General features: G+C 42.5%; 1 protein-coding gene across 1 annotated transcript; it reads left to right on the top strand.

Annotated features, from left to right (window-relative positions):
- Positions 1 to 4,806: 4,806 nt before the first annotated feature.
- LOC132773784 (glutathione S-transferase Mu 4-like) lies at positions 4,807 to 14,508 on the top strand. Its single transcript, XM_060773256.2, has 8 exons — positions 4,807 to 5,106; positions 6,394 to 6,469; positions 10,538 to 10,602; positions 11,010 to 11,091; positions 11,213 to 11,313; positions 11,590 to 11,685; positions 12,353 to 12,463; positions 14,258 to 14,508. The coding sequence occupies exons 1-8, from the start codon at positions 5,071 to 5,073 to the stop codon at positions 14,351 to 14,353; spliced, it is 663 nt and encodes a 220-aa protein (XP_060629239.2). The 5' UTR covers positions 4,807 to 5,070; the 3' UTR covers positions 14,354 to 14,508.
- Positions 14,509 to 15,435: the final 927 nt, after the last annotated feature.

The following is a 15,435-nucleotide window of genomic DNA, read 5'->3' as shown; positions in this document are numbered from 1 at the left end:
CCTTTCTGAAGAATGACAAATCCTCCCTGCCAAGAACACTTCATGACAGCTTCGCACTAGGATCACAATAAATTAACAGCATCTTAAAGGCACACAAAAGACTGAAAAGGGATGGCGGTCTCTTAGCACACAACATATATTAATGTTCCAGTTTTCATTTTCAGGGGTGTATATTTTCTCTATCAAAAAGAAATCTTCACAAAACCTTATAGTAGAAGACTGCTGCATAAGACTGCCGCACCCCAAAATGGGGCTGTGAGGCTTAATTGTTATACAGAAATCCAAAAGGCACATTTTTATTGGTGTTAATAAATTGTCTTCTTCATTGGTCTATGATGCTTACCTAATACATTTTGATGGGCTGTCTATGACTAGGCAAACAAACAGGTGCAAAGCAACAGAAACAACTGGAATAAATGGGACTTTTCATATCTCCTTCTGATACCCTGGCTCTTGTTGAGATGTGTCCTAGCAGCGCCGGCTTATCTCTTAGTTACAAATGAAAATAGGAATGCTGTGTGAAAGTTTAGGGAGGGCAAGCATGAGGATCGCTCCTTGAGCTTAGTGTGGCAGCTTTTGAAACTACACTTTTTCTGTATATATACCAGTGGTTCCCAACCATTTTTGACCAGGGTACACTTGGCCAGGGCTCCATAGAACTCCCAAAAAGTGCCGGCAGGACTGTAGACCGACAGGTCAGAGGTTCGAATCTAGGGAGAACATGGATGAGCTCCCTCTGTCAACTCCAGCTTCACATACGGGGACATGAGAGAAGCCTCCCACAAGGATGCTAAAATATCAAAACATTCAGGTGTCCCCTGGGCAACGTCCTTGCAGACTGCCAATTCTCTCACACCAGAAGCAACTTGCAGTTTCTCAAATCACTTCTGACACACACAAAAAAACTTGACCAGGGATCACTCTCCAACATTAGTACCAAAAAGATTCGGTTTGGGGTGCCAATTCAGAAAATTGCCTTGGATAGACCACATCAGCTCTAGTTTCTGATACAGAACATATGCCATGGCCAACAACAGGGAAGGAGTGGCAGGCGGCACAAAAAAAGTGGAAATAAATAAAATAAATAAAGAGGAAGGAGGCTTGCGGACCAGATTTTCGTCCTCATGGCCCACTGGTATATACTTTTCAGATGGGACGTACAGTCACATATAGCATTTATAAAATCTTATATATCCATGACTCCCTCAGCTTAATGCTCTGGAATCATGAGAGCTGTAGTTTTACAAGATTGTTAGCCTTCTCTGTCCAAGGGTTCTGGTGCCTCACCAAACTAAAACTCTCATGGAGCCATGGCAGTGAAGTGGTGTCATTTATTCGACAGTGTAGATCAGCCATGTGCAAACTTAAGTGGCTGAGGGGGAAAAGGAAGGGACCTAAGGCTGTTAGAAATGGAAGGAGTTGAAGTCCAAAACACCTGGAGGGTCCAAGTTTGCACATGCCTGGCACATGCACCTTTTGCAACTTCCTGCTCTGCGTTTGCAAGGTGTTCCTTAACACTGTTAAAAGTCCATAAGGAGCCTAGAGATTGCTGAACTGTGATCATATTTTGTTTCCAATGAGATCTCTTAAGAAGCTGATAATGTTTTATAATAGTGCTGGCTTTAGCCTTTAAAGCCCTAAACGGTTCTGACCCGGCTTACCTGTCCGAACGCATCTCTCCCTATGAACCATCTTGGTCTCTAAGATCGTCTGGGGAGGTCCTGCTCTCAGTCCCGCCTCCTTAGCAGATGTGATTGGTGGGAACAAGAGACAGGGCCTTCTCAGCAGTGGCCCCTTGGCTATGGAACACCAAATCGGCCCCCTCCCTCCTAACATTTTGAAAAAGAGTTAAAACCTGGCTCTTTGAGCAAGCATTCGCAGATGAAATGTTTATTTATCGTGTCAGGCAACCGAACAGTTGTATTACATTTTTGACAGAACAGACAAACAAACATACAAAAGACATACAAACAAACATACAAAAGTTTGCACGCTTGATAGTTGATTAAATGTCCTTTGACCAGTATCTGGCCACTTGGAGTGCCTCTGGTGTTGCCGCAAGAAGGTCCTCCGTTGTGCATGTGGCAGGGCTCAGGTTGCATTGCTGCAGGTCGTCTGTAGTTTGCTCTTCCCCACACTCGCATGTTGTGGATTCCACTTTGTAACCCCATTTCTGAAGGTTGGCTCTGCATCTCGTGGTGCCAGAGCGCAGTCTGTTCAGTGCCTTCCAAGTCGCCCAGTCTTCTGTGTGCCCAGGGGGGAGTCTCTCATTGGGTATCAGCCATTGATTGAGGCTCTGGGTTTGAGCCTACCACTTTTGGACTCTCGCTTGCTGAGGTGTTCCAGCGAGTGTCTCTGTAGATCTTAGAAAACTATTTCTTGATTTAAGTCGTTGGCATGCTGGCTGATGCCCAAACAAGGGATAAGCTGGAGATGTCTCTGCCTTGGTCCTTTCACTATTGGCTGCTACTTCCCGGCGGATGTCAGGTGGTGCAATACCGGCTAAGCAGTGTAATTTCTCCAGTGGTGTAGGGCGCAGACACCCCGTGATAATGCGGCTGTCTCATTAAGAGCCACACCCACTGTTTTAGTGTGGTGAGATACGTTCCATACTGGGCATGCATACTCAGCAGCAGAGTAGCATAGCGCAAGGGCGGATGTCTTCACTGTGTCTGGTTGTGATCCCCAGGTTGTGCAGATGCAATGTAACAGGCTAATTTAGATCCACGGAACGAGTGGACGATGTGACTGGAAAATGATTTTAGTAATGAGACGCTGAGGACTTGTGTTTTATTGTTTTTATTGCTTTTATTGTTTGTATATGGTTTATACTATATGTTAATGTTTTAACTATATTTTATGTTGTTGGGGGCATAGAATTATGCCGATTGTAAACCGCCTTGGGTCGCCTTCAGGCTGAGAAAACAGGTATATAAATATGGTAAATCTATATAAATAAAAATGTAATGTTCGTTTGTGGGATTGACGTAACTCAAACACCACTGGACGAATTGACACCAAATTTGGACACAATATACGTATCAGGCCAACATGTGACCATCACTCATAAAAACACTGAAAAACAGCAGAAGAGATTTAAAAAGCAAAAAAACAACATTACAATGCATGTGCAAAATCACATATATATATATACGAAAACACACATATACACACACAAAGAACATATATACAGACTGGGCCCAGGGGGGAGTGCAGCAATGCATGGCAGGGGACGGCTAGTAAATAAATAAAAATAAATACCAGTAGTTGAAGTTTCTGAAACTGGAGCCTGATAAAAGACTAGTGTTTTAAAGCAGGCGCCCCAACCTTCTTGGTGTTTTCCTGCCTCTTGCTGAATTCTGGGAAATGTAGTTTAGGGCGGGGCCTTTGGAATTCTCAGCTAGAGAGGTCCTCACCTTTCCAAACTACATTTCCCAGAGTGCTGTAGGAGGCAGAAGACACTAAGAGCCGTAGCAAACTACAGGAAGCGAGAGCGAGCTTGTGCTAGAGCTGGCTCCAAAGCCCCGCCTTTTTTCCCCCGAGGCTATGAGCCAGTTTTGCTAGCGAAACAATTCTGCATGAAGCAGCAGCAAACTACGATCCATGCGAAGCCATGTCATTGTGTTCTTTCCTTTGAGTAGGCATGGTGTCAGATCAGAAAAGAATGGGCGATTGTGAAGATAAAACGGATTATGCAGTGTGTGTTGGGGGGGGGGGGGTAATTGATTTTGTAATTTGGGAGTTGTAGTTGCTAGGATTTATAGTTCACCTACAATCAAAGAGCATACTGAACTCCACCAACGATGGAGTTGGGGGGATGGATCTTTGGGGGGGGGGGGAACCATGACATTTGGGAGTTGCAGTTTCTGGGATTTATAGTTCACCTACAATCAAAGAGCATTCTGAACCCCACCAACGATGGAGTCTTGGGGGAAAAAAAACCATGACATTTGGGAGTTGCAGTTTCTGGGATTTATAGTTCACCTACAATCAAAGAGCATTCTGAACCCCACCAACGATGGAGTCTTGGGGGAAAAAAACCATGACATTTGGGAGTTGCAGTTTCTGGGATTTATAGTTCACCTACAATCAAAGAGCATTCTGAACCCCACCAACGATGGAGTCTTGGGGGGAAAAAACTATGACATTTGGGAGTTGCAGTTTCTGGGATTTATAGTTCACCTACAATCAAAGAGCATTCTGAACCCCACCAACGATGGGAGTCTTGGGGGGGAAAAACCATGACATTTGGGAGTTGCAGTTTCTGGGATTTATAGTTCACCTACAATCAAAGAGCATTCTGAACCCCACCAACGATGGGAGTCTTGGGGGGGAAAAACCATGACATTTGGGAGTTGCAGTTTCTGGGATTTATAGTTCACCTACAATCAAAGAGCATTCTGAACCCCACCAACGATGGAGTTTAGGGGGGGGGGGAATGACATTTGGGAGTTGCAGTTACTGGGATTTATAGTTCACCTGCAATCAAAGCATGGCTAGTTTTCAGCTTGGAGGGGCCAGCCGAAAACTATACAACATTTATACTATTTTATTTTTAATTTGGAATCTATTAGTCATGTAATTTACTTACATCTATATAATTCAATAATTTCTTTCTCAACTTTCTGGTCGTTCACACAGTCATCCATCTTTAATCCTCTCTCTATTGCTAGAGAGACTGCTCTACCAGTTGAATCCAGCCAACTGAGAGAGTATGCTGGCAATGCAGCCCTAGCAAAGGAAAAACCACTCTGGCAGGGAGAAAGGGGCGGAGAGAGAGGCGCAGTCTCATGACGTCAGGGCCATGCTAGCACAGTTTGCTCCAGCAGGAGGCTAGTTTGCTACGGGCCTAAGAATGGGAAGAGAGAAGCTTGCTTTAAATGGCTAGCCTGAGAGTGTGCCCACGGGAGAGGGGGCGTGTAAGAGGCAGCCGTGGAAAGGGCAGAGTTTGCAGGCCAAGGAATTGGGGCGGAGTCCATCAAGTTCACGTCGGGCTCAGAACCAGGCTTATTCCCCCAAGATCCGCGGGAGTTTTGGAGTGTTTCTAACCCCCGAACCCACGCGGGGAAAATGAGCGTCACGCTGGGCTACTGGGACATCCGTGGGGTAAGTCAGAGCAGGGATTCCATTTGGAGACAGATGTTCAACAGGTGAAGCTTTTCCAGGGGCGGAAAGGCGGACAGCTCAGGTTTTCATTTCTGCCTTTGAAGGTGCATCTACACTTCAGAATTAATGCAGTTTGACACCTACATTAATTTAACTGCATGGGGATCCTGGAAGTTGCAGTTGGGTGAAGCACTCTTGGGCAGAGAAGGCTGAAGAACAATCAGAGAATGGTAGAACTGGATGCTCTTGAAATGCAAGAACGCAAAATCAAAGCACTCTCAGCAGATGGCCATCCAGAGAAGGAGACACCACTATGTTGGAGCATGTAAGAAACAAGTTAGTGCTTCTAGAAAATGGCCATATAGCCCGAAAAACCTACAACAACTCAGTGATTCCAGCCCTGAAAGTCTTCAACAATACAAGTTACAGTGTGTGTGTCAATTGTAAAATAAGATGCACTAAGTATTGTCGAAGGCTTTCATGGCTGGAATCACTAGGTTCTTGTGGGGTTTTTTGGGCTATAGGGCCATGTTCTAGAGGCATTTCTCCTGACGTTTCGCCTGCATCTATGGCAAGCATCCTCAGAGGTAGTGAGGTCTGTTGGAATTAGGACAATGGGTTTATATATCTGTGGAATGGCTGGGGTGGGGCAAAGAGCTCTTCTCTGCTGGAGCTAGGTGTGAATGTTTCAACTGACCACCTTGATTAGCATTTGAAGGCCTGGCTGAGCCTGGGAAAATCTTTTGTTGAGAGGTGTTAAGATGTGCCTGGTTGTTTCCTCTCTGCTGTTTTGCTGTTGTAATTTTAGAGTTTTTTAATACTGGTAGCCTTACTGTTCATCTGCATGGTATATTTTCTTTCTCTGGCAAGACAGTGTGTGGGCTGATCAAATGTGAGCTGCACGTGGTTTATTCTACATTACGCCACACACCATACTCCAAAGCTGCCTATTCCGCTCTTGGACAGCTCTTACTATTTCTCCTGGGGGGAAACCAACAAAGGATTTCCCCAGGAAGCAACCAGCCAGGCTTTGAAGCTGCAAGGTCATTAAATGCTAATCAAGGTGGCCAATTGCAACATTCACACCTACCTCATGCAGACAAGAGTTTTTTATACCACCCTGGACCTTCCACAGATATATAAACCTCACTTGCCTAGTTTACAACAGACTCCTTCTGGAACACGGCCATACAGCTCGGAAAACTCACAGCAACCCAGTGATTTTGGCCATGAAAGCCTTCGACAACATACTTCTCCATTAATTCTTTGCCTTTGTCTTTCTTGCAGCTTGCCCATGCAATCAGGCTACTTCTAGAATACACAGAAACACCCTATGAAGAAATACGGTATCGTTTTGGCGAAGGTGAGAAGGAGTCACAATCCTGGCAGCAAAGAGGCATCAATGCTTGAATTAACCGATTAGCAGGAGAGGAGAGTCTACGTAAGGCGAGCCCTGTGTTCTCACTTTTGGAGCTTTCTTTGCTCGATGCACTCAAGCTTTTTGGCTTTTTTCTTACTTGTAGATGTCACTTCTCTCAAGGAAGGATCATTTGTGAAGCCCCAACCTTGAGGTCAGCTTAACCCTACACTTAAGAGCCGCCTTTTAGGGCAGGCATGGGCAAACTTCGGCCCTCCAAGTGTTTTGGACTTCAACTCTCACAATTCCTAACAGCCTCGGGCCCTTTCCTTTCCCCCCTCAGCCGCTTAAGTCCAAAACACTTGGAGGGCCCACGTTTGCCCATGCCTGTTTTAGGGGCTCTTCTAACCAGGGTTAGGTTAGGTCAAGTTTTCTGTATATCTCATTTCCTGAGACATATTCATGTGTAAATCGATTTCATGTATAGATCAAGGGCAGATTTGGAGGCCAAAATTATAGACTTTGATACAAAAACCGGTTCAGTTGAGACTCATTCTGTGGAAAAAAGAAGCAATTTATGGAGCGGGGTGAGCTCCTGCTTTTAGCCCCAGCTTCTGCCAACCTAGCAGTTCAAAAACATGCAAATGGGAGTAGATCAATACGTACCCCTCCAGCATAACGGCACTCCATGCGGTCATGCTAGCCACATGACCTTGGAGGCATCTACAGACAACGCCAGCTCTCCGGCTTAGAAATGGAGATGAGCAACACCCCCCAGAGTCGAACACAACTAGACTTAATGTCAAGGGGAAACCTTTTGCCTTTAAGTTACAGTACTCACATTGGTCCATGGTTAAATCAACCTAGATCTTCAAAGTTGGTTTTTGACTAAAATTTCTAGACTCATACGTGTGAATATAAGGCAAGTCTTTTTTAAAAAAAATCTTTCATGAACATTCAGATTCATTTTTCCTATTTTTGCCACAATTTCATATTGCCTTAGCCCTCCTGCACTCAGCTTAATATTCCAGAAGGATCTCCCGGGGCAAAGATAGTATAATTACCAAATACTGGGAATGGACAAGAGGTGGAGGCTACTGCCTTTGCGCTTGGCTTCTCTCAGTGTTTGCCTGAAACAGAGCGTTACACTACATTAAACATTTCTAAAATCCCACTTATTAAATATTTCTGGTCTACTAGATTTTTATGGTCCTGTGGGTTCGCTAGCACTCTTTATTTTTCAAAAAGAAAATATCATAATTCACTATTTTATGAGACAGAAGCTCTAAGAAACAATGAACAAAATCTAACTTTTACTCTAATACCAATGTCATAATGGGATGGTCATTTGCAAGATTAATATTCCGCTTGAAGATGATTTAGGCATGTAGAAGAACAATTTCAAAATTGTGTTGTCGGAGGCTTTCATGGCCGGAATCACTGGGTTGTTGTGTGTTTTTTGGACTGTATGACGATGTTCCAGAAGCATTCTTTCTTGATGTTTTGCCCATATCTATGGCAGGCATCCCCTGAGGTTGTGAGGTCCTCACAACCTCAGACCTCACAACAACAACAACAACAACAACAACCTTTATTTGTACCCCACCACCATCTCCCCAACGGGGACTTGGGGCGGCTTACATGGGGCCAAGCCCAACAACACAGCAACAAAATAAAATCAGAACATAAACAACAACATAATCAATTACATGCCTGCCATAGATGTGGGTAAAACGTCAGAAAAGAATGCTTCTGTATCCTAGCCACACAGCCCGGAAAACTCACTGCAACCCAATGTATTTTTTTCCCCTTTTGGTATAAGGTGACTAAAGACAGGGTTTTTCTATGTCTAAATGTCTCTGAAACATATGCATATGAACGTGGTCTACTGGTTAGAGGAGTTGGCTTAGACTTGGAAAAACTAGGAACTAGATCTGCAAGTAAGATGAGATGGAAAGAATGCCAGTAATATAAATCGGACATATTTTGAAATTGGTAATCTCATATCTTCCTAAATCAGTTTATTTAGATAACATGTGGTCAGTTTACACACCCTCCCTCCCATTGTAAGTGATGCAACTCTCAACATCCCTGACCACTGACTGTGTTTGCTGGGGTTGATGGGAGCTGGAGTTCAACACGACCACATGTGTTCATATAGTTAGAGAGGGGAGTTTACATAATTCAACTCCTTTATTCTCACCTCTGTTTCTTTTATCATCTATGAACTCAAGCTTTTTTCTCCCATGCCCCCTGATTCTGCTTTTTGGGGCTAATGGGAGCTGTAGTTCAACAACAAGAAATAGACCACCCCTGTCTTGGAACAGTTTCTCCCCGTCAAGATGTTCAATGTATTGTTGAAAGCTTTTATGGCTGGAATCACTGGGTTGTTGTAGGTTTTTTCGGGCTATATGGCCATGGTCTAGAGGCATTCTCTCCTGACATTTCGCCTGCATCTATGGCAAGCATCCTCAGAGGTAGTGAGGTCCTCACTACCTCTGAGGATGCTTGCCATAGATGCAGGCGAAATGTCAGGAGAGAATGCCTCTAGACCATGGCCATATAGCCCGAAAAAACCTACAACAACCCAGACCATTACTGGTTTAGAGTCTGTGTTTCCTAAAAGAAATTCTACATTTATATGGTCATAATTAAGGGAACCATTCTTTATTGTGCCGAGTGCTGCCCCATTCCCGATCCCCTGGATCTTTTTATTTATTTATTTTGGAATAGATGAACTTTTACAAAATGAATTAATGTATAATTAACAGAAGGCACAAATCTTGGTTAATGATGAACTAACAAAAACCATTGAAATACAGAAATGAACAAGACAAAGTCTCCCATTATCTCCATTCTTGTTTATTTTAGCTCTTGAGGTTTTGAATAGAAAGAAAGCAAACATCCGTTACTGGAGAAAATGAAAGGATTTGAAGAACTGGCAGGATTTAAGAATAATTAGCAAAAGATAACTGTGTTCAATGTGTTATGAAAGACTTTCATGGCCAGAATCACTGGGTTGATGTGAGTTTTCCGGGCTGTATGGCGATGTTCTAGAATTATTCTCTCCTGATGTTTTGCCCACATCTATGGTAGGCATCCTCAGAGGTTGTTGCAACCTCTGAGGATGCCTGTCATAGATGTGAGCAAAACGTCAGGAAGGAATGCTTCTGGAACATGGCCACACAGCCTGGAAAACTGACAGCATCCCAATGATGGTGTTGGCAAAAAAAAAAAAATGAAAAAAGATGATAAATTGCAGTTGGATTTTAGAAGGTGAAATGTTTAGGTATTACCATGACAAATATAACTTGTATGTTGTTTCAGTTTTTATCTGTGAAATGTTGGGAGGGTGTGGCATAATATTCATATTTATTGGAAGCAAGTCCCATGATGTTTGGCAGGATTTGATTCCAAGGCCCTAACTACACTGCCATATAATCCAGTTTCTGAATGCAGATTAACTGCATTGAAGTGGATTACTTGGTAGCACAGACTCATACAATTCAGTTCAAAGCAGTTAATCTGCATTCTGAAACTGGATTTTATGGCAGCGTAGATCCAGCCCAAGTTGGGCTTGCAGCATAAGGGACTGCTTGTTGGAAACTGGATTGTACAGCTGTAACTAATAATAAGTTGTGGTCTCTTTTCTGTAGTAAAGTAATGGTAAAAGTTTCCCCTGACATTAAGTCTAGTTGTGTTCAACTCTGGGGGGTGGTGTTCGTCTCCATTTCTAAACTGAAGAGTCGGCATTGTCCGTAGACACCTCCAAGGTCATGTGGCCAGCATGACTGCATGGAGCGCTGTTATCTTCCTGCAGAAGTGGTATCTATTGATCTACTCTCATTTGCATGTTTTCAAACTGCTAGGTTGGCAGAAGCTAGGGCTAACAGTGGGAGCTCACCCTGCTCCCCAGATTCGAATCGTCAACGCTTCAGTTAGCAAATGTTTGTCATTATTTTTTTTGGAATCTTAGTCACTTCTGAATCTGCAAGCTATAGATACAATGGGGAAAAAACTATGGGCTAGTACAAACAAGGATTTGGCATTTATGATTTGCTTCCTTATTTACAGCTCCTGATTTTGACACGAGTCAGTGGACTAGTGTGAAGGAGAAACTGGGCTTGGACTTCCCAAACGTATGTAACAACTGTGGCACTGCAAACCAATGTTGAGTGTTGGCATGGAAGTGGAATGAATTGGCTGCTGTTATCTTTGAGATGTGTCCTGCAATGATCTTGCAAAGAGACTCTCGGCAAAGCTCACAATGTTAAATGGCAGTTGAAAACTAGGGCTGAGTATGGCTAAAGTAACAATTAAAGTGTCCAAGACAATCGGGTGTTTCTCGTTAATTTCGGGTTTCTTTTCTGAAGGCCGTAGGCAATCACCTATCAGCACTCTTTCTCCAGACTGTTTATGTCCCTCAAATCTCCAGGTTTTCTTTCTATGCTGATTAGTCTAAAATTGTACATTATCTTTTCAAGATGACCAAATGTAAAAATCACTGAAGAATCTCATCAGTATTGTTAATTTTGTTTTCCCACAGCTTCCATATTTGATTGATGGTGAGAGAAAGCTTACACAGAGCAATGCCATCTTGCGATACCTTGCACGCAAGCACAAGATGTGTGAGTGTTTCTGAAGCCAGTATTTGCTTGGATGCTCGTTTAAAACTCCTAAAGTAATGTAAGACCAAATCTGTGATGGGGGTTGGAAGCATTTTGACTCTGTGTGTGTCTTGTGCTATAGGTGGGGAGACTGAAGAAGAAATAGTCCGGATGGATATACTTGAGAACCAGATTTGGGATTTCCGAGTATCCTTGGGAAGAATATCCTACAACCCAGATTTTGTGAGTTTTGTGTTCTCCTTCCTAATTGGATAAGTCTGGGAATTCAGAAGATGATTTGACAGTAAATGGGAGGATAGGTATTCAATTTGTTTGTTGGAGGACACCAGTTATATAAGGCTTACCCATTTTTTCTTTCTTCATTCCTCGGATTGGGAGAAGCAAAAGTGCTAGAGATTGTGGGAAAAGAGACCTTGGGATGGGAGGTATTTTGAGATTTTATAAGAGGGAAGTTGAAATTAAGCTTATGTTGTGATACTTAGCATTCTCTTTGTGCAGGAAAAATTGAAGCCTGAGCTAATTGAGCAGCTACCTTGGAAGCTGAAGCTGTTTTCCCAATTTCTAGGGGACAGAAGTTGGTTTGCAGAAAATAAGGTACATGTGCTGTATATACTTGAGTATAAGATGACCCAAATATAAGCCGAGGCACCTAATTTTACCACAAAAAACTGGGAAAATGTATTGGCTTGAGTATAAGTCCAGAGTGGGAAATGCAGTAGCTACTGGTAAGTTTCAAAATAAAAATAGATACCAATAAAATTGCATTAATTGAGGAATCAGTAGGTTAAATGTTTTTGAATATTCACATAAAACTGTAAGAATGTTTTTGAATATTTGCATAAGACTGTCCTACTCCGATTCTAACCTTCTTCTGTAAATGTGCTTACGTATCCTTCCAATAATAATAGAGTAAAATGATAAATGTAATAATAACAAGACTAGAGTAAAATAATAAATGTGATAATAACAAGAATAAATAGAATAGAATAATAAATGTAACAAAATAAGAGTAAAATAATAAATGTAATAATAATAATAGAGAAAAATAATAAATGTAATAATAGAGTAAAACCATAAATGTAATAATAATAACAACAACTACTACTACTACTACTACAGAGTAAAATAATACATAACTTTGACTCGAGTATGAGTCGAAGGGGGCTTTTTCAACTTAATGGTGCATCATACAGAGACCAAGATTTTTGTCAAGTCTGTGGTTCAGTTTACAATGTCTTCCTTTTTCATTTTTTTCCCTTAGATCACCTATATAGATTTCCTTGCATATGACATTTTGGATGTGCACCGGATATTTCAGCCCAACTGCTTGGATCAGTTCAAAAATCTAAAGGACTTTCTGGATCGCTTTGAGGTGAATGTACTGTTTGAAATTACAAATTGAACGGTTATTTGGATTTTAGTGTCAAAGGGAGTTTCATGAAATTAGTGGCAACGAATCCTCATTCCAAATTAACTTTCCCATTTTTCCAACTGTCTACTACATCTCTTGATGTTACAATGTTAGCAAACCAGGTTTTATTAATTAGTCCTGCTTCTTAGAGTGGAAGTCAGAGGTTGTTTTGTGTTGTGCGAAAAAAATTATTTTGGATAAAGTTCTAGGTTTGTGTTGTGAACTGCCTCAATAGTAAGTTTCAAATCCTCCAATATTGAAGATGCGGTAGAATGCTTTCAATCTGGGATAAAAACTGGTTGGTGCAGTTGTGTCCCTGCTCCATCTCTTTAAAGGCCCGGGCAGATAAATATTATAATTTTTAAGGCTCAGATGTTGCTTCCTGTTTCAGAAAATATTTCAAATATGCTAGATTCATGGCTTCGATCATCCTGCCTGCCTTGCCTTTTTCTTTTTCTTTCATCGTTGTTTTCATACTCTCAAGGGATATGAGTGTTTTAGGACCAGTGTTTCAGTCAACACTAAGGGTGTTGACACTGAAACCCTCCTCTTGCATGGCATAATTCCTTTTCCTTAGTGTCAATACTGCTGCAGTAAGAAGTGGTTAATTTTCAGTTACTTCGAGAGACTTCTACCAATGTAATTTTAACCTCTGGGTGAGTATAGATAGGCTTTTGCTAGATATCACACAAAAGAAGATCTCAGCAAGGGAATACATTACTAAGATCTTCTTTTGTGTACTATCTAGGGCCCTTCCACACAGCCCTATATCCCAGAATATCAAGGCAGAAAATCCCACATTTTCTGAGTGTGGACTCAGATAACCCAGTTCAAAGCAGATATTGTGGGATTTTCTGCCTTGATATTCTGGGATATAGGCCTGTGTGGAAGGGCCCCTAGTCTTCTACCCTCCTACCATTAAGATGCTAGACCCTATCTACAGTTTTGAAGATCTCAGCAAGAGAATACATTGCTGTTGTTGATAGTGGAATGATAATCCACGCTTCCAATGTTGTCAACAGTTGTAAGGTATGTAATGTTATGAGGTCATGGTGTACTACATCCCACTTTAACAACCATCAGCTACAGAGGGTGAAGGGGGTCTGTTCATCTGGTGATTGGGGTGCAAGGCAGATAACTATTTCCAGTTCACCTTCTATTAGTGAGTGAGGCTGAAAAAATACAAAGCAGGATCTCTGTTGCAGTTCCTTGTCCCAACCTTGCTAATTGATGGGAAGAGGCTAGAAACATTCTCCTCTTTGTAGACTGGAAACTGAACAGAACTCCATCACTCAAAAGTCGCTGGTAGTCATTAAGGTGGACTTGTAGGCTCCTGAATTACGCATTTGTAACGAAACAGAAATAGGGGCCGGGCTTAGCATAGCAAGTTAAACCAGTAAGCTGTAGAAAATCCTGCCAATCGAAAGGTTGGCAGTTTAAGCCTGGGTTGGGGTGAGAGCCAGCTATCAGCTCCAGGTTCTGCCCATCTAGCAGATCGAAAACACAAATGTGAGTAGATAAATAGGTACCACTTTAAGCAGGGAGGTAATAAAAGGAGCCCATAAAGACATTCCGGCAATTTGATCTGGAGGACATCTACGGATGATAAAAGCTCTTCGGCATGAAAGATGGAGTGACAGCACATACACACACCCCATGTGTTACCTAGATCAATCAAAAAGAGTTTTCTTAATGTTCAGGAAAACCCTTCCTAGTTGACTCTAATAAGGCTCTTTCTGTTGGCTTTCTTTGCAGGCCTTGGATACGATTTCTGCCTACATGAAATCTGACCGCTTCCTGAGAACTCCCCTCTTTTTGAGAAATGCCACGTGGGGCAACAAGAAAGAATAGAAAGAAACGGGGATCTTGGTGTCCTGACACTTGCAAATGTTGAACCAGCAAGGAGCCTTGAATCCCTTCATGCTTCAGAACATTGTTGCACAGTAGCTGCAATATCCAAAACACATTCTGAGGAATGAGATAATAAAATCTGTTTGGTAGTTAAAGATTGTTTGGTTTCTTAGTTTTCTTCCTGTAATCACGTAATTCCCTGCTATAAAGTTGGGATGCTCTAGCAAAGTTAAACTAGAGGTTAATTGCTAATACAAGAGTGAGAGGCAAGCATATATACCAGGTATTGGCAAACTTGGGCCCTATAGGTGTTTTAGACTTCAACTCCCACAATTCCTAACAGCCTCAAGCCCTTTCCTTTCCCCCCTCAGCCGCAGCTTTCAGGCAGGGACTACTTCATCCTAGATGTTATGTTTTTCCTCCATATCCCAGGATTCCTCTCTCTCCACTTCTGTGGAATTTGCATGATCCCGCCCAATGCCTCTCGTTTAACCCTTTCCTACCCTTTCCAATGGCACACAACAAACAGAAAACTTGATGAGCAACTGAACAAGAGGTTTGGGGAAAATTCACCATGATTTACAGGAGTTGTACTTGACCTGCATCCGGTGAGCACTGTTAACCCAACCAATGATGGATCTGGACCAAACTTGCCATGGACGATTGGACTTGCCATACCCTCACTGATACTGTGAACCCCACCAACAATGGACTGGGTCCAAACTTGGCACAGAGAAGTCCCAAGACCAACTGAAAATAACGCTGGGGTTAGTGGGAATGGACCTTGATTTCAGGAGTTATAGTTCACCTACATCCAGAGAAACTGTGACCCTCACCGACAATGGACTGGGACCAAACTTGGCACAGAGAAGCCCCATGACCAACTGAATATACTACAGGGGTTTGGGGGAATGGACCTTGATTTTGGGACTTGTAGTTCACCTACATCCAGAGACACTGTGACCCTCACCGACAATGGACTGGGATCAAACTTGGCACAGAGCAGCCCCATGACCAACAGAACATACTGCAGGGGTTTGGGGGAATGGACGTTGATTTTGGGAGTTGTAGTTCACCTCCAT

This window comes from Anolis sagrei, chromosome 4 (assembly GCF_037176765.1).
Source record: "Anolis sagrei isolate rAnoSag1 chromosome 4, rAnoSag1.mat, whole genome shotgun sequence".
NCBI classification, from domain to species: Eukaryota; Metazoa; Chordata; class Lepidosauria; order Squamata; family Dactyloidae; genus Anolis; species Anolis sagrei.
Note: the sequence above shows the minus strand (reverse complement) of the source record. Positions and strands in the feature narration are given on the sequence as shown.

What these genes read in the sequence shown, in the direction of transcription:
- LOC132773784 (XM_060773256.2), top strand. Translation starts at nt 5,071, where the DNA reads ATGAGCGTCACGCTGGGCTACTGGGACATCCGTGGG. An exon ending in TATCCTACAACCCAGATTTT is followed by an intron (nt 11,314 to 11,589) that starts GTGAGTTTTGTG and finishes CTCTTTGTGCAG; the next exon opens with GAAAAATTGAAGCCTGAGCT. An exon ending in GTTGGTTTGCAGAAAATAAG is followed by an intron (nt 11,686 to 12,352) that starts GTACATGTGCTG and finishes TTTTTCCCTTAG; the next exon opens with ATCACCTATATAGATTTCCT.